Below are 18,621 nucleotides of genomic sequence, written 5' to 3' on the forward strand. Positions count from 1 at the left end.
CAGGACATTTCCTACCATTGACTTTCAGAGACGCTGTACTTGTCTTGTCACCAGTGTCACAGATGTAGTCTCCCATGTCGTCCAGCTTCAGATCATGAACTACCAGCTCTACAGCAGCTCCCTCCTGCCTCATCTCATACTTGTCACTGGACTGCAGCACCACTCCTCCCTTCCTCCACTCCACCTGGGCTCCGGGTTTAGAGAGCTCACAGCGCAGGAAGGCCCTGCTGCCCTCTTCAGCCTCCCGGCTCTGCAGCTCTTGTTTGAAAAGGACAGGCAGTGCTGGGGAGTCAAGTTTGAACCGAGTAAAGAAAAATCAGAAATGCAGCCTCCTCATGCCTTCTTCACAATGAGGTGACATCCTTCCTCCAGAGCTGATCTGATCAGAAACACTCTTCAAACACAGAATCTAATTGATCACCTTCTTATTCAAATAATGTTTTCTGCTCCTGTTACACAATAACCCTTTAAATATAAAGCCATCTGTGGCTCAGATTAAGTATGAAAATGACCACACCATAAGAATCAGGGAGAAATATAATTCTCAAATCCAGTGTGAGATCAAGAAACAGTTTAGTGACATAAAAGCTGAAAACTATTCAGATCTAGTACAAATTCAAGCCACTACAAATACAAGGTTTAAAAACAAATCCTTCTTAGCTACAGGCACTCCTCTTCTAGAATTTCTGCCATATCCTAATATACCACATATAAACGCATGGAAATCCAGTATATGAGGATGAAACCTTGATTTCACTCTCATTTTGATAATCTAGCTGTCTTCTATACCAATGGCAATGATGACCACTTCCATGATGATGGTGCAGAACAGGGAACACACAAGCGCAGATGCCTGGAAGGTGTGATGGATGTGTATGATTATCAGCAGGGTGTTAGACAGCAGAGTGGCAGCAGATCATTACACACAAGAGTGATGCAGGACAGCAGTGCTGATGAGGGATGGTGATACATGGTCCTACCATTGACTTTAACATGAGCTGTGCTCTTCATGTCCCCTGTGTCACAGGTGTAGTCTCCACTGTCTTCAGGCTGCAGGCTGCTCACTATCAGCTCAACATTGTGGCCGATCTGCTTCATCTGATACTTGTCTCCCAGCAGAAGAAGCTCCTCTCCTTTCCTCCACTGCACTGACGCTCCAGGTTTAGACAGCTCACAGTGCAGGGTGACACTGCTCCCCTCTTCAGCCTCCTGGCTTTGCAGCTCTTGTTTGAAAATGGTGGGCAAGGCTGAGGAATGATGCATAAAAGTCAAATGCTGAATTAAAGGATAAAGAACTTTTCAAGAAATGACAAAAATCAAAAAGGTAAAAAATCATTTCTCTCAAAATCCGAAAGTGCAACACAAATTGTCCAATTGCAGATCTTAGGATTCAAATGAAGCTAGAAACAAGACTGTGACTGTTGTGGAGCAATGGATAGGGGACCCACTCTGATTCTGAGTATAATACGCTGACACAATAATAGATGAAAATTATACTCAAGGCCAGGACATTTCCTACCATTGACTTTCAGAGATGCTGTGCTTGTCTTGTCACCAGTGTCACAGATGTAGTCTCCCACGTCGTCCAGCTTCAGATCATGAACTACCAGCTCTACAGCAGCTCCCTCCTGCCTCATCTCATACTTGTCACTGGGCTGCAGCACCACTCTTCCCTTCCTCCACTCCACCTGGGCTCCGGGTTTAGAGAGCTCACAGCGCAGGAAGGCCCTGCTGCCCTCTTCAGCCTCCTGGCTCTGCAGCTCTTGTTTGAAAAGGACAGGCAGTGCTGGGGAGTCAAGTTTGAACCGAGCAAAGAAAAATTAGAAATGCAGCCTCCTCATGCCTTCTTCACAATGAGGTGACATCCTTCCTCCAGAAGTGATCTGATCAGAAACACTCTTCAAACACAGAATCCAATTAATCACCTTCTTTATCAAATAACATTTTCTGCTCCTGTTACACAATAACCCTTTAAATATAAAACCATTTGTGGCTCAGATTAAGTATGAAAATGACCCACACCATGAGTATCAGGGAGAAATATAATTCTCAAATCCAGTGTGAGATCAAGAAACAGTTTAGTGACATAAAAGCTGAAAACTATTCAGATCTAGTACAAATTCAAGCCACTACAAATACAAGGTTTAAAAACAAATCCTTCTTAGCTACAGGCACTCCTCTTCTACAATTTCTGCCATATCCTAATATACCACATATAAACGCATGGAAATCCAGTATATGAGGATGAAACCTTGATTTCACTCTCATTTTGATAATCTAGCTGTCTTCTATACCAATGGCAATGATGACCACTTCCATGATGATGGTGCAGAACAGGGAACACACAAGTGCAGATGCCTGCAAGGTGTGATGAATGTGTCTGATTATCAGCAGGGTGTTAGACAGCAGAGTGGCAGCAGATCATTACACACAAGAGTGATGCAGGACAGCACTGCTGATGAGGGATGGTGATACATGGTCCTACCATTGACTTTAACATGAGCTGTGCTCTTCATGTCCCCTGTGTCACAGATGTAGTCTCCACTATCTTCAGGCTGCAGGCTGCTCACTATCAGCTCAACATTGTGGCCGATCTGCTTCATCTGATACTTGTCTCCCAGCAGAAGAAGCTCCTCTCCTTTCCTCCACTGCACTGACGCTCCAGGTTTAGACAGCTCACAGTGCAGGGTGACACTACTCCCCTCTTCAGCCTCCTGGCTTTGCAGCTCTTGTTTGAAAATGGTGGGCAAGGCTGAGGAATGATGCATAAAAGTCAAATGCTGAATTAAAGGATAAAGAACTTTTCAAGAAATGACAAAAACCAAAAAGGTAAAAAATCATTTCTCTCAAAATCCAAAAGTGCAACACAAATTGTCCAATTGCAGATCTTAGGATTCAAATGAAGCTAGAAGCAAGACTGTGACTGTTGTGGAGCAATGGATATAGGACCCACTCTGATTCTGAGTATAATACGTTGACACAATAATGGATGAAAATTATACTCAAGGCCAGGACATTTCCTACCATTGACTTTCAGAGATGCTGTGCTTGTCTTGTCACCAGTGTCACAGATGTAGTCTCCCACGTCGTCCAGCTTCAGATCATGAACTACCAGCTCTACAGCAGCTCCCTCCTGCCTCATCTCATACTTGTCACTGGGCTGCAGCACCACTCCTCCCTTCCTCCACTCCACCTGGGCTCCAGGTTTAGAGAGCTCACAGCGCAGGAAGGCCCTGCTGCCCTCTTCAGCCTCCTGGCTCTGCAGCTCTTGTTTGAAAAGGACAGGCAGTGCTGGGGAGTCAAGTTTGAACCGAGCAAAGAAAAATTAGAAATGCAGCCTCCTCATGCCTTCTTCACAATGAGGTGACATCCTTCCTCCAGAAGTGATCTGATCAGAAACACTCTTCAAACACAGAATCCAATTAATCACCTTCTTTATCAAATAACATTTTCTGCTCCTGTTACACAATAACCCTTTAAATATAAAACCATTTGTGGCTCAGATTAAGTATGAAAATGACCCACACCATGAGTATCAGGGAGAAATATAATTCTCAAATCCAGTGTGAGATCAAGAAACAGTTTAGTGACATAAAAGCTGAAAACTATTCAGATCTAGTACAAATTCAAGCCACTACAAATACAAGGTTTAAAAACAAATCCTTCTTAGCTACAGGCACTCCTCTTCTACAATTTCTGCCATATCCTAATATACCACATATAAACGCATGGAAATCCAGTATATGAGGATGAAACCTTGATTTCACTCTCATTTTGATAATCTAGCTGTCTTCTATACCAATGGCAATGATGACCACTTCCATGATGATGGTGCAGAACAGGGAACACACAAGTGCAGATGCCTGCAAGGTGTGATGAATGTGTCTGATTATCAGCAGGGTGTTAGACAGCAGAGTGGCAGCAGATCATTACACACAAGAGTGATGCAGGACAGCACTGCTGATGAGGGATGGTGATACATGGTCCTACCATTGACTTTAACATGAGCTGTGCTCTTCATGTCCCCTGTGTCACAGATGTAGTCTCCACTATCTTCAGGCTGCAGGCTGCTCACTATCAGCTCAACATTGTGGCCGATCTGCTTCATCTGATACTTGTCTCCCAGCAGAAGAAGCTCCTCTCCTTTCCTCCACTGCACTGACGCTCCAGGTTTAGACAGCTCACAGTGCAGGGTGACACTACTCCCCTCTTCAGCCTCCTGGCTTTGCAGCTCTTGTTTGAAAATGGTGGGCAAGGCTGAGGAATGATGCATAAAAGTCAAATGCTGAATTAAAGGATAAAGAACTTTTCAAGAAATGACAAAAACCAAAAAGGTAAAAAATCATTTCTCTCAAAATCCAAAAGTGCAACACAAATTGTCCAATTGCAGATCTTAGGATTCAAATGAAGCTAGAAGCAAGACTGTGACTGTTGTGGAGCAATGGATATAGGACCCACTCTGATTCTGAGTATAATACGTTGACACAATAATGGATGAAAATTATACTCAAGGCCAGGACATTTCCTACCATTGACTTTCAGAGATGCTGTGCTTGTCTTGTCACCAGTGTCACAGATGTAGTCTCCCACGTCGTCCAGCTTCAGATCATGAACTACCAGCTCTACAGCAGCTCCCTCCTGCCTCATCTCATACTTGTCACTGGGCTGCAGCACCACTCTTCCCTTCCTCCACTCCACCTGGGCTCCGGGTTTAGAGAGCTCACAGCGCAGGAAGGCCCTGCTGCCCTCTTCAGCCTCCTGGCTCTGCAGCTCTTGTTTGAAAAGGACAGGCAGTGCTGGGGAGTCAAGTTTGAACCGAGCAAAGAAAAATTAGAAATGCAGCCTCCTCATGCCTTCTTCACAATGAGGTGACATCCTTCCTCCAGAAGTGATCTGATCAGAAACACTCTTCAAACACAGAATCCAATTAATCACCTTCTTTATCAAATAACATTTTCTGCTCCTGTTACACAATAACCCTTTAAATATAAAACCATTTGTGGCTCAGATTAAGTATGAAAATGACCCACACCATGAGTATCAGGGAGAAATATAATTCTCAAATCCAGTGTGAGATCAAGAAACAGTTTAGTGACATAAAAGCTGAAAACTATTCAGATCTAGTACAAATTCAAGCCACTACAAATACAAGGTTTAAAAACAAATCCTTCTTAGCTAAAGGCACTCCTCTTCTACAATTTCTGCCATATCCTAATATACCACATATAAACGCATGGAAATCCAGTATATGAGGATGAAACCTTGATTTCACTCTCATTTTGATAATCTAGCTGTCTTCTATACCAATGGCAATGATGACCACTTCCATGATGATGGTGCAGAACAGGGAACACACAAGTGCAGATGCCTGCAAGGTGTGATGAATGTGTCTGATTATCAGCAGGGTGTTAGACAGCAGAGTGGCAGCAGATCATTACACACAAGAGTGATGCAGGACAGCACTGCTGATGAGGGATGGTGATACATGGTCCTACCATTGACTTTAACATGAGCTGTGCTCTTCATGTCCCCTGTGTCACAGATGTAGTCTCCACTATCTTCAGGCTGCAGGCTGCTCACTATCAGCTCAACATTGTGGCCGATCTGCTTCATCTGATACTTGTCTCCCAGCAGAAGAAGCTCCTCTCCTTTCCTCCACTGCACTGACGCTCCAGGTTTAGACAGCTCACAGTGCAGGGTGACACTACTCCCCTCTTCAGCCTCCTGGCTTTGCAGCTCTTGTTTGAAAATGGTGGGCAAGGCTGAGGAATGATGCATAAAAGTCAAATGCTGAATTAAAGGATAAAGAACTTTTCAAGAAATGACAAAAACCAAAAAGGTAAAAAATCATTTCTCTCAAAATCCAAAAGTGCAACACAAATTGTCCAATTGCAGATCTTAGGATTCAAATGAAGCTAGAAGCAAGACTGTGACTGTTGTGGAGCAATGGATATAGGACCCACTCTGATTCTGAGTATAATACGTTGACACAATAATGGATGAAAATTATACTCAAGGCCAGGACATTTCCTACCATTGACTTTCAGAGATGCTGTGCTTGTCTTGTCACCAGTGTCACAGATGTAGTCTCCCATGTCGTCCAGCTTCAGATCATGAACTACCAGCTCTACAGCAGCTCCCTCCTGCCTCATCTCATACTTGTCACTGGGCTGCAGCACCACTCCTCCCTTCCTCCACTCCACCTGGGCTCCAGGTTTAGAGAGCTCACAGCGCAGGAAGGCCCTGCTGCCCTCTTCAGCCTCCTGGCTCTGCAGCTCTTGTTTGAAAAGGACAGGCAGTGCTGGGGAGTCAAGTTTGAACCGAGCAAAGAAAAATTAGAAATGCAGCCTCCTCATGTCTTCTTCACAATGAGGTGACATCCTTCCTCCAGAAGTGATCTGATCAGAAACACTCTTCAAACACAGAATCCAATTAATCACCTTCTTTATCAAATAACATTTTCTGCTCCTGTTACACAATGACCCTTTAAATATAAAACCATTTGTGGCTCAGATTAAGTATGAAAATGACCCACACCATGAGTATCAGGGAGAAATATAATTCTCAAATCCAGTGTGAGATCAAGAAACAGTTTAGTGACATAAAAGCTGAAAACTGTTCAGATGTAGTACAAATTCAGACCACTACAAATACAAGGTTTAAAAACAAATCCTTCTTAGCTCCAAGTACTCCTCTTCTACAATTTCTGCCATATCCTAATATACCACATATGAATGCATGAAAATCCAGTATATGAGGATGAAACCTTGATTTCACTCTCATTTTGATAATCTAGCTGCTTTTCTACCAATGGCATGATGACCACTTCCATGATGATGGTGCAGAACAGGGAACAGACAAGCGCAGATGCCTGCAAGGTGTGATGAATGTGTTTGATTATCAGCAGGGTGTTAGACAGCAGAGTGGCAGCAGATCATTACACACAAGAGTGATGTAGGACAGCAGTGCTGATGAGGGATGGTGATACATGGTCCTACCATTGACTTTAACATGAGCTGTGCTCTTCACGTCCCCTGTGTCACAGGTGTAGTCTCCACTGTCTTCAGGCTGCAGGCTGCTCACTATCAGCTCAACATTGTGGCCGATCTGCTTCATCTGATACTTGTCTCCCAGCAGAAGAAGCTCCTCTCCTTTCCTCCACTGCACTGACGCTCCAGGTTTAGACAGCTCACAGTGCAGGGTGACACTGCTCCCCTCTTCAGCCTCCTGGCTTTGCAGCTCTTGTTTGAAACTGGTGGGCAAGGCTGAGGAATGATGCATAAAAGTCAAATGCTGAATTAAAGGATAAAGAACTTTTCAAGAAATGACAAAAACCAAAAAGGTAAAAAATCATTTCTCTCAAAATCCAAAAGTGCAACACAAATTGTCCAATTGCAGATCTTAGGATTCAAATGAAGCTAGAAGCAAGACTGTGACTGTTGTGGAGCAATGGATATAGGACCCACTCTGATTCTGAGTATAATACGTTGACACAATAATGGATGAAAATTATACATCAAGCCAGGCTCTTTCCTACCATTGACTTTCAGAGACGCTGTGCTTGTCTTGTCACCAGTGTCACAGATGTAGTCTCCCATGTCGTCCAGCTTCAGATCATGAACTACCAGCTCTACAGCAGCTCCCTCCTGCCTCATCTCATACTTGTCACTGGGCTGCAGCACCACTCCTCCCTTCCTCCACTCCACCTGGGCTCCGGGTTTAGAGAGCTCACAGCGCAGGGCGACAGTGGACCCTTCCTGAGCCTCCTGGTCCTGCAGCTCTTGTTTGAAAATGCTGGGCAGTGCTGATTGATGGAAAATCACATTGATACTGTCACCACAGGTTTTTTCTGAAGTCATTCTAAAGTCATTTAATCAGTCTTTTTCACAATCCAAGAACCACTGAAATACCAGCAACATTGGAAAACAAATACCAGCATTTCAAAAGCTACCAGGAAACATGATTAGGTGAAGAATCCAGCTTTCTTACACAATCTTAGATTATTATAATTCAAGGCTACAATGGGGTATCCCATCTTGTTTTTTATCTCTACTATGTCTGTACAATCTTCCAGCCTAAATCCACATTTTCTGGCATTCAACAAAACACACATATTCCGAATGGAATAATTGGATATAATTTATATGAAGAGGCACAACACACCTTCACACTCCTGAGACACAGGAGACACACTCTGACTAAAGTGATAGCCTATTTAAGGAAGCATTATTTAAAGAAGCGCTATGCAGCAATAAGTGGTTTCCACTCACATTTCTGTTAAGCCTTTACACTAATAAAATAGTTTCTTACTTTATGGTGATTACATAAAGTATGTGAAGTATGTGAAGTACAGGCGTATGAGAGTGTTGTTTGTTTGAAGGGAACAAGTTGACATTTGTAAACATTCCCTGAACCTTTAAAAGAAAAAGGGTCCCAACTCCATGTCATGCTAAGACTATTACTAGTGTGACACTGGCAATGATACAATGGGCAGAATGACATCCTCAGCAATTTTATCACTTCAAAAGAAAGTATATTACAGGGGTCAAAACACAATCTGAAATCAATGCTTTCAGATTCATCATATCTCAAAGAATAGAAATAGAAAGCCTATAGTAATGTATAGCCTTAATTAGACTGTGCTGTGCCCCTTAACGTATTAAATCTTGGTTCAATGTTCAAAAGTATAACAAAGAAAAATCAGAGCACATCAATCACCTTTATCACGGGTGTTCCCCACAATATTTTTTTTCCAATACATTAAAACATGTATTTTGATACACCTGTAATCTTTTCATTCTATTCAATCTCTGTGTCAGTCATTCAACCTACCGTTGACATTAACATGAGCACTGGTCTGTTGAGCACCAATAGCACAGATATAATCTCCAGTATCTTCTACTTCTAAATTATTTATAATTAGCTCAGCTACGGAGCCCCTCTGTTTCATCTTATATTTGTCCCCAGACTTTAGAGCAGTTCCTCCTTTCCTCCACTCCACTGGGGCTCCAGGTTTAGACAGCTCACAGCGCAGGGTAGCACTGCCTCCCTCTGTGGTCTGTTGGTTCTGAAGCTCTTTTTTGAAAGTTACAGGCATGGCTGGGAAACAGAGGTCACGCAATTAAAGAGCCAGTGATAAATAGCTGCCTCGATCAAGGTACACACATTGCTATCACAGTGAAGACAATTAATAATAAATCACTATCTTACAAGGAGAAAACTTGTACTTGAAACTTTACAAACTACAAAATTATCAGTGTCCCAGATATTGCCCTAAGCATACTGAAACATGTTCTGAAAAGAAACACTCATCCTACCTTTCACAATGAGTTCAGCGGTCGATTCTGCATCTTTACTTTTACAAGTATAATGCCCAGTATCGCCAACTTCTAAGTTACATATTAGCAGTTCTGTTACAGAGCCAGACTGCCTCATCTCATATTTGTCTCCAGACTGCAGCAGCTCCCTGCCCTTCCTCCACTCCACTGCAGCTCCTGGCATAGAGAGCTTGCAGTGCAGAGTAATGCTGTCCCCTTCTTTGGCATCCTGGTGCTTAAGTTCTTCTTTGAAAAGCACAGGCAAAGCTGGTAAGTTGAAGATAAATGGGAACATTTGTTTTCTGAGATCATGGCACAGTTAAAAAATAAACCAAGCGCAGGCAGATTGCTGAGTAATACAAAATGTGGTTCAGTGGTTAAGATTAAAAAAAGACACCACTTCTTATTACCATTTAAATAAAAAATGTTTTTCGTTCAGTATCTATTAAGAATATGGTGGTTGGCACAATAAAGACAGACTTTGCATTTAACACTCCACTTTCATGTGCAGTATTGATTCACAAAGGCAAGAAAAAGAAAGGAAATTAAATTAATCATTTTCAGCTAACACTGACGGTAGCATGTTACACAGTTTTGAATGTCAAATGTATACTGTAGTTTTGTTAAAAAAGAATAAAAACATACTCCTGTTTTTTACAAAGAAGGAATTTGTGTTGATATCTTATCGACACATTTTTAAGCAGTGAAGAAGACACTGAATACCACTCAACAGAAACACACTGGAAGGACTCCAGCAATTTTTTAAAGAACATTTAAATAATGTTTCCATTATGAGATCGATGATGACATGTTGTTGAGCTGTATCCTTTCTGAAAGTGACAAAATAATTGTTTTAGGGCATACCCTTCACTTTCACTTGAGCACTTGTTTTCTGGTCTCCTGTGACACAGGTGTATTCTCCGGCATCATTAGGTTCCAAATTTTTAATTTTCATCTCAGCATTGTTTCCTCTCTGCTTCATCTGATACTTGTCTCCAGGCAGAAGCAGCTGCTCTCCCTTCCTCCACTCCACGAGAGCTCCGGGTTTAGAGAGCTCACAGCACAGGGTGGCAGTGGCTCCTTCCTGAGCCTCCTGGTCCTGCAGCACTTCTTTGAAAATGACCGGCAGTGCTGTAGAATCATGAAAGGGGGTCAAACAAGAGTTTCAGATGCGAGGAAGCTAAGAACTGTATTGATTACCACATCACAGATAAAGGTTAATAAAGGAGGCAAACTTTTGACTTATCCACTGCCCCATCCAGCAAACTTCCAAAAGAAATACCGTATAAGCAACCCGTGTCTAAAATTAATTTCTAGTAACAACATGGAACATACTGGCATTTCATAAAGGAAAAATGCATGAAATCAAACATGCATGATGTAAATTCATTGCTCACAAACAATGTTACCCAGTGTCAATAACATAGTGGCTAATTCCTCCTACCATTGACTTTGAGAGAGGCGGTTGTTTTTTGCTCTCCACACACACAGCTGTACTCTCCACTATCCTCAATCTCTAAATTGCAGATCTGCAATTCACTTGTTGCTCCCCTCTGCTTCATCTTGTATTTTTCCCCAGTCTTCAGCGCTGCTGCCCCTTTCCTCCACTCCATTGGGGCTCCAGGTTTCGACAGCTCACAGCGCAGGGTGACGCTGCCTCCCTCTTTGGTCTCCTGGTTCTGGAGCTCTTGCTTGAAAGTCACTGGCAGAGCTGGGGAAGCACGAGGACACGGAAATGACACAAGAAGCAGACAGCACTTCAGACTGCAGTATCTCATGATATATTGGCAACAGGAAACCAGTATTGTCTGAAAACAGTCCAGAAAAGTCTTAGTATCTAGAGCAGTGCTGCTCAATATATCATTAATGTGCCAACAAATATGCAAAACAACATCAAGCAATACTTTGGTTCAGACATGGATAAACAATCGCATTAGTAAAAAAGAGCTCACACTGACAAAAAAGGCAACTTCAATGAAATTACTCAGATCAACGTCTCATTCATGGCCAGAGTCATTCATAAGTCAAAATGCATTTCCTGAAAAGGACACAATTTCAAAGATATTTCTTTATGTTGTGGCAGTGGACATACTGTAGATTAATGTCATGCAATTAAAACATTTTCTGATTGAAGATTAACAGACAAATCAATAAAAATGAGTTTCTTGAAGTTATACTGTAAAGTCGTTCTGCTATCTACACAGAAGAACAAGAAATTAAGAAAATTTCAATAACACAAGCATTAGACATTCAGCATAATGACTTTCTGAGCACCAAAACACACACAAAACAATAACGCCAACAAGCACCAACTACAAGACATCAGCCACCCTGACACTTCAGCACATACTGACTGCAGGACACAGCAGCCCAAGGTCAGCCACACTGCTCCTCTACACCCTGACAACAGCTCAGAGCCCAGTGCTCTCTGCTCCCACAGAAAACCCACTCCAGTGCAGGTGAGGGGTGAAGAGGCCTCATTCCTACCCTCTACAGTGAGATGGGCTGTGGTGTGCTGGTCTCCACACACACAGCTGTAGTCTCCTGTGTCTTCAGGCTGAAGGCTCTCAATCAGTAGCTCAGCAGTGCAGCCCCTCTGCTTCATCTTGTATTTCTCCCCAGTCTTCAGCGCTGTTGCCCCTTTCCTCCACTCCACTGGGGCTCCAGGTTTCGACAGCTCACAGCGCAGGGTGACGCTGCCTCCCTCTTTGGTCTCCCGGTTCTGGAGCTCCTGCTTGAAAGTCACTGGCAGAGCTGGGGAAGCACGAGGACACGGAAATGACACAAGAAGCAGACAGAACTTCAGACTGCAGTATCTCATGATATATTGGCACAGAAAATCAATGTCGTCTGTAAAAGGTCCAGAAATGTCTCAGTACCTACAGCAGTGCTGACCAATATATCATATTCATACACCAACAAACATGAAATACAACATCAAACAATACTTGGTTCAAACATGGATAAACAGTCAAGTCAGTGACACAGCTCAGACTGACAAAAATGGCATCTTCAATCAAACTACACAGATAAATGTTTCTTTTATGGTCACAGTCATTCATAAGACAAAATATGGGTCCTGAAAAGGACACTATATCAAATGGATTTCTTTATTTTGTGGCTGTGGACATAGATTATCTCCAAAGCAAAGAAAACATCTACTGGATGAGTTTCTAGAAGTGACATCATGAAGTTGCTCTGCTTACCACAAGGAAGAAAAAGAAACTCAGCAAATTTCATTAACAATATGGTGGTAACACATTCAACACAGTGACTCTCTGAGCACTATATCACTCAAAAAAACAAATGCCAACAAACTCCAACTACAAGACATCAGCCACTCTGGCACTTCAGCAAATACTGACTGCAGGACACAGCAGCCCAGGGTCAGCCACACTGCTCCTCTACACCCTGACAACAGCTCAGAGCCCAGTGCTCTCTGCTCCCACAGAAAACCACTCCAGTGCAGGTAAAGGGGTGAAGAGGCCTCATTCCTACCCTCTACAGTGAGCCGGGCTGTGGTGCGCTGGTCTCCACACACACAGCTGTAGTCTCCTGTGTCTTCAAGCTGAAGGCTCTCAATCAGCAGCTCAGCAGTGCAGCCCCTCTGCTTCATCTTGTATTTGTCCCCAGTCTTAAGTGCTGCTGCCCCTTTCCTCCACTCCACTGGGGCTCCAGGTTTCGACAGCTCACAGCGCAGGGTGATGCTGCCTCCCTCTTTGGTCTCCCGGTTCTGGAGCTCTTGCTTGAAAGTCACTGGCAGAGCTGGGGAAGCACGAGGACACGGAGACGACACAAGAAGCAGACAGCACTTCAGACTTCAGTATCTCATGATACATTGGCAGCAGGAAACCAGTATTGTCTGAAAACAGTCCAGAAAAGTCTTAGTATCTAGAGTTGTGCTGTCCAATTTATCATATTCATGTGCCAACAAACATGAAAAACAACATAAAACAATACTTTGGTTCAGACATAGACAAACAATCAAGTTAGCAACACAGCTCAGACTGACAAAAGATGGCACCTTCAATCAATCTACCCAGATGGATGTTTCTTTCCTGCTCATAGTCGTTCATAAGACAAAACATGTTTCCTGAAAAGAACACTATTTCAAATTGATTTCTTTATGGTATGGCAGTGGACATAGCTTAACTTCATGAAAATAAAACATTTCCAGGTTGAAGGATAACAGACTAAACAATAAAAATTAGTTTTTTGAAGTAATGCCATGATGTCGTCACAGAAGAACAAGACAGTATCAGCAAATTTCAATAACACAGGTGTAAGACATTCAGCACAATGACTCTCTGGGCACCATAACACTCACAAAAAGCCAACAAGCACCAACTACAAGACATCAGCCACCCTGACACTTCAGCACATACTGACTGCAGGACACAGCAGCCCAGGGTCAGCCACACTGCTCCTCTACACCCTGACAACAGCTCAGAGCCCAGTGCTCTCTGCTCCCACAGAAAACCCACTCCAGTGCAGGTGAGGGGTGAAGAGGCCTCATTCCTACCCTCTACAGTGAGATGGGCTGTGGTGTGCTGGTCTCCACACACACAGCTGTAGTCTCCTGTGTCTTCAGGCTGAAGGCTCTCAATCAGTAGCTCAGCAGTGCAGCCCCTCTGCTTCATCTTGTATTTCTCCCCAGTCTTCAGCGCTGCTGCCCCTTTCCTCCACTCCACTGGGGCTCCAGGTTTCGACAGCTCACAGCGCAGGGTGACGCTGCCTCCCTCTTTGGTCTCCCGGTTCTGGAGCTCCTGCTTGAAAGTCACTGGCAGAGCTGGGGAAGCACGAGGACACGGAAATGACACAAGAAGCAGACAGAACTTCAGACTCCAGTATCTCATGATATATTGGCACAGAAAATCAATGTCGTATGTAAAAGGTCCAGAAATGTCTCAGTACCTACAGCAGTGCTGACCAATATATCATATTCATACACCAACAAACATGAAATACAACATCAAACAATACTTGGTTCAAACATGGATAAACAGTCAAGTCAGTGACACAGCTCAGACTGACAAAAATGGCACCTTCAATCAAATTACACAGATAAATGTTTCTTTTATGGTCACAGTCATTCATAAGACAAAATATGGGTCCTGAAAAGGACACTATATCAAATAGATTTCTTTATTTTGTGGCTGTGGACATAGATTATCTCCAAAGCAAAGAAAATCATCTACTGGATGAGTTTCTAGAAGTGACATCATGAAGTTGCTCTACTTACCACACAGAAGAAAAAGAAACTCAGTAAATTTCAATAATAATTTGGTGGGAACACATTCAGCACAATGACTTTCTGAGCACCATATCACTCAAAAAAACAAATACCAACAAACTCCAACGACAAGACATCAGCCACCCTGACACTTCCTGCACATACTGACTGCAGGACACAGCAGCCCAGGGTCAGCCACACTGCTCCTCTGCACCCTGACAACAGCTCAGAGCCCAGTGCTCTCCGCTCCCACAGAAAACCCACTCCAGTGCAGGTGAGGGGTGAAGAGGCCTCATTCCTACCCTCTACAGTGAGCCGGGCTGTGGTGCGCTGGTCTCCACACACACAGCTGTAGTCTCCTGTGTCTTCAAGCTGAAGGCTCTCAATCAGCAGCTCAGCAGTGCAGCCCCTCTGCTTCATCTTGTATTTGTCCCCAGTCTTCAGCGCTGCTGCCCCTTTCCTCCACTCCACTGGGGCTCCAGGTTTCGACAGCTCACAGCGCAGGGTGACGCTGCCTCCCTCTTTGGTCTCCTGGTTCTGGAGCTCTTGCTTGAAAGTCACTGGCAGAGCTGGGGAAGCACGAGGACACGGAAACAACACAAGAAGCAGACAGCACTTCAGACTGCAGTATCTCATGATATATTGGCAGCAGGAAACCAGTATTGTCTGAAAACAGTCCAGAAAAGTCTTAGTATCTAGAGTAGTGCTGCCCAATTTATCATATTCATGTGCCAACAAACATGAAAAACAACATAAAACAATACTTTGGTTCAAACATAGATTAACAATCAAGTTAGCAACACAGCTCAGACTGACAAAAGATGGCACCTTCAATCAATCTACCCAGATGAATATTTCTTTCTTGCTCATCGTCGTTCATAAGACAAAACGTGTTTCCCGAAAAGAACACTATTTCAAATTGATTTCTTTATGGTATGGCAGTGGACATAGCTTAACTTCATGAAAATAAAACATTTCCAGGTTAAAGGATAACAGACTAAACAATAAAAATTAGTTTTTGAAGTAATGCCATGATGTCGTCACAGAAGAACAAGACAGTATCAGCAAATTTCAATAACACAGGTTTAAGACATTCAGCACAATGACTCTCTGGGCACCATAACACTCACAAAAAGCCAACAAGCACCAACTACAAGACATCAGCCACCCTGACACTTCAGCACATACTGACTGCAGGACACAGCAGCCCAGGGTCAGCCACACTGCTCCTCTCACCCTGACAACAGCTCAGAGCCCAGTGCTCTCTGCTCCCACAGAAAACCCACTCCAGTGCAGGTGAGGGGTGAAGAGGCCTCATTCCTACCCTCTACAGTGAGATGGGCTGTGGTGTGCTGGTCTCCACACACACAGCTGTAGTCTCCTGTGTCTTCAGGCTGAAGGCTCTCAATCAGCAGCTCAGCAGTGCAGCCCCTCTGCTTCATCTTGTATTTGTCCCCAGTTTTCAGCGCTGCTGCCCCTTTCCTCCACTCCACTGGGGCTCCAGGTTTCGACAGCTCACAGCGCAGGGTGACGCTGCCTCCCTCTTTGGTCCCCTGGTTTTGGAGCTCTTGCTTGAAAGTCACTGGCAGAGCTGGGGAAACACGAGGATACGGAGACAACACAAGAAGCAGACAGCACTTCAGACTGCAGTATCTCATGATATATTGGCACAGAAAATCAGTGTCATCTGTAAAAGGTCCAGAAATGTCTCAGTACCTACAGTAGTGCTGACCAATATATCATATTCATACACCAACAAACATGAAATACAACATCAAGCAATACTTTGGTTCAAACATGGATAAGCAATCGCATTAGTAAAAAAGAGCTCACACTGACAACAAATGGCACCTTCAATCAATCTACCCAAATGAATGTTTCTTTCATGGTCATAGTTGCTCATAAGTTAAAATTGGTTTCCTGAAAAGGACACAATTTCATAGAAAATTCTTTATGTTGTGGCAGTGGTCTTAGATTGACGTCATGCAATTAAAACATTTTCTGATTGAAGGCTAACAGACTAATCAATAAAAATGAGTTTCTTGAAGTTATACTGTAAAGTCGTTCAACTAAATACACAGAAGAACAAGAAACTCAGCAAATTTCATTAACAATATGGTGGTAACACATTCAGCAAAATGACTCTCTGGGCACCATAACACTCACAAAAAGCCAACAAGGACCAACTACAAGACATCAGCCACTCTGGCACTTCCTGCATATACAGACTCTAGAACACAGCAGCCCAGGGTCAGCCACACTGCTCCTCTGCACCCTGACAACAGCTCAGCCCAGTGCTCTCTGCTCCCACAGAAAACCCACTCCAGTGTAAGTGAGGGGTGAAGAGGCCTCATTCCTACCCTCTACAGTGAGATGGGCTGTGGTGTGCTGGTCTCCACACACACAGCTGTAGTCTCCTGTGTCTTCAGGCTGAAGGCTCTCAATCAGTAGCTCAGCAGTGCAGCCCCTCTGCTTCATCTTGTATTTGTCCCCAGTCTTCAGCGCTGCTGCCCCTTTCCTCCACTCCACTGGGGCTCCAGGTTTCGACAGCTCACAGCGCAGGGTGATGCTGCCTCCCTCTTTGGTCTCCTGGTTCTGGAGCTCTTGCTTGAAAGTCACTGGCAAAGCTGGGGAATCATGAGCAGCTGTTCATAAATTATGCGGAAAGGATGATTGTGGCACAAACTGATTAAGGACCCATATTAAAGGTTCAAATGAGTCACTGACTGGTTAGGGAAAACCGGTACCAAGCGCGACAAAAATGTACAAGCAATGCGATTGGTACTGAACATAATAAAACACAAGAACAGCACTTGGTGCTAAAAAATATTTTTTTAATAATATACAGTAGTTAAGCTGAAAAAACTGTCTGGTCAAGATGTCCTTATTAGGTGAGTTATTAGGTGTTTCATTAATACAGACTTAGTAAGCCAAAGTGTATCCTGAATGCATCCTGAATGCGTCACCATACAGTGTGTTGGATATGAATTGTTAACAGCTGAGTGCTAGTGTCCAAGAATGCATCTATAAACAATTCCATAGTGTCTTTTTAGCTTACAGTACTCTGCTTGTCATAATTTAAATCTAAAAACAAAAACAACCTTTTCTTTGCTTTAATCCATGAAGTTCTAGAGGAATAATTAAATAGGCTGTCTAAGGATCCTTAAATATGCTGTATGTCATGTGAAATGAGTAAAAATCAGATCAGTTGTGTTTTTCATTCATGTAAATATTGTGTGTGGGTTTGGCACAAAGTCTTTCTGAAAGTGGCATTCTTTTGTTACTCCATTGAAATGGGTTAAGTAACTTGTCATATAGGCCCATTACAATCAAACATTAGCAACGTCAGTTGCTTGGATCCATCAAAAATAAATATGTGAACTAAAGTGAAATTGTATATGTCTAATTTCCACACGATAATTGGGTTTTAATGCTCAAATTGAAGTTATGTAATTTGTGGTGTTCAACAAAAATGTGAAGAACAGTATTCTCAGGTACAAAAGAAAAAATTCCCAAAACTGCTAGCAGGATTTTTCAAATTGTTTATAGCAACTATGTTTCATTCAAAACCTAATTAAATAGAAAAGAGTTACAATTCAAATAAAGAGCTTTACTCAGATAACTTGCTTGGCCAAGAAGAATAAGAACCTTGCTATAAGAGGCTCTTGGAACCTGCCTCCCTCCCCCAGCAAGGGATGAGACAGGGAGCAGCTGCAATCATGAAGATAGGACAGAGATATAAGCGTGAAAACAAAATAAAATATTTGTAGGTAAGTGGGAGTGGGTGAGATTAGGTTCTGACCTCCTCCTAAACTTTTGTTTAAAACTCCACTTAACACCTTCAAAGTCTACTCACGCATTTTACTAGTTTATTCTAAATGTAAATATCTGAACCATATATTCACAGTTGTCTAACTGCAGTTCTAGCACTTACTGTATATTTGATATACTGTCGTTGTGTAGATGACTATCCATCTCATGTCTCGAAAACTGGAGACAATTTTCTCCAACAGTACTACTGGTATCAGATCCCCTTGCTGCAGTGCAAATTTCTTGGGGAACTGCTCAAAC

General features: G+C 43.1%; 1 protein-coding gene across 1 annotated transcript in view; it reads right to left on the reverse strand.

Annotated features, from left to right (window-relative positions):
* obscnb (obscurin, cytoskeletal calmodulin and titin-interacting RhoGEF b) overlaps positions 1-18,621 on the reverse strand; it is a 170,288-nt gene that overhangs the window by 88,959 nt on the left and 62,708 nt on the right. The window contains exons 32-52 of the mRNA XM_088918145.1: positions 16,911-17,195; positions 15,875-16,141; positions 14,853-15,119; positions 13,840-14,106; positions 12,816-13,082; positions 11,805-12,071; positions 10,762-11,028; positions 10,182-10,448; positions 9,318-9,584; positions 8,833-9,099; positions 7,538-7,804; positions 6,999-7,265; positions 6,035-6,301; positions 5,496-5,762; positions 4,530-4,796; positions 3,991-4,257; positions 3,025-3,291; positions 2,486-2,752; positions 1,520-1,786; positions 981-1,247; positions 16-282 (exon numbers count right to left, since the gene is read on the reverse strand). Coding sequence (XP_088774271.1) covers positions 16-282; positions 981-1,247; positions 1,520-1,786; positions 2,486-2,752; positions 3,025-3,291; positions 3,991-4,257; positions 4,530-4,796; positions 5,496-5,762; positions 6,035-6,301; positions 6,999-7,265; positions 7,538-7,804; positions 8,833-9,099; positions 9,318-9,584; positions 10,182-10,448; positions 10,762-11,028; positions 11,805-12,071; positions 12,816-13,082; positions 13,840-14,106; positions 14,853-15,119; positions 15,875-16,141; positions 16,911-17,195 — 5,625 coding nt within the window. The remainder of the gene's footprint in view (positions 1-15; positions 283-980; positions 1,248-1,519; positions 1,787-2,485; positions 2,753-3,024; positions 3,292-3,990; positions 4,258-4,529; positions 4,797-5,495; positions 5,763-6,034; positions 6,302-6,998; positions 7,266-7,537; positions 7,805-8,832; positions 9,100-9,317; positions 9,585-10,181; positions 10,449-10,761; positions 11,029-11,804; positions 12,072-12,815; positions 13,083-13,839; positions 14,107-14,852; positions 15,120-15,874; positions 16,142-16,910; positions 17,196-18,621) is intronic.

This window comes from Atractosteus spatula, chromosome 6 (assembly GCF_055471065.1).
Source record: "Atractosteus spatula isolate fAtrSpa1 chromosome 6, fAtrSpa1.hap1, whole genome shotgun sequence".
Lineage (NCBI taxonomy): Eukaryota > Metazoa > Chordata > Actinopteri > Semionotiformes > Lepisosteidae > Atractosteus > Atractosteus spatula.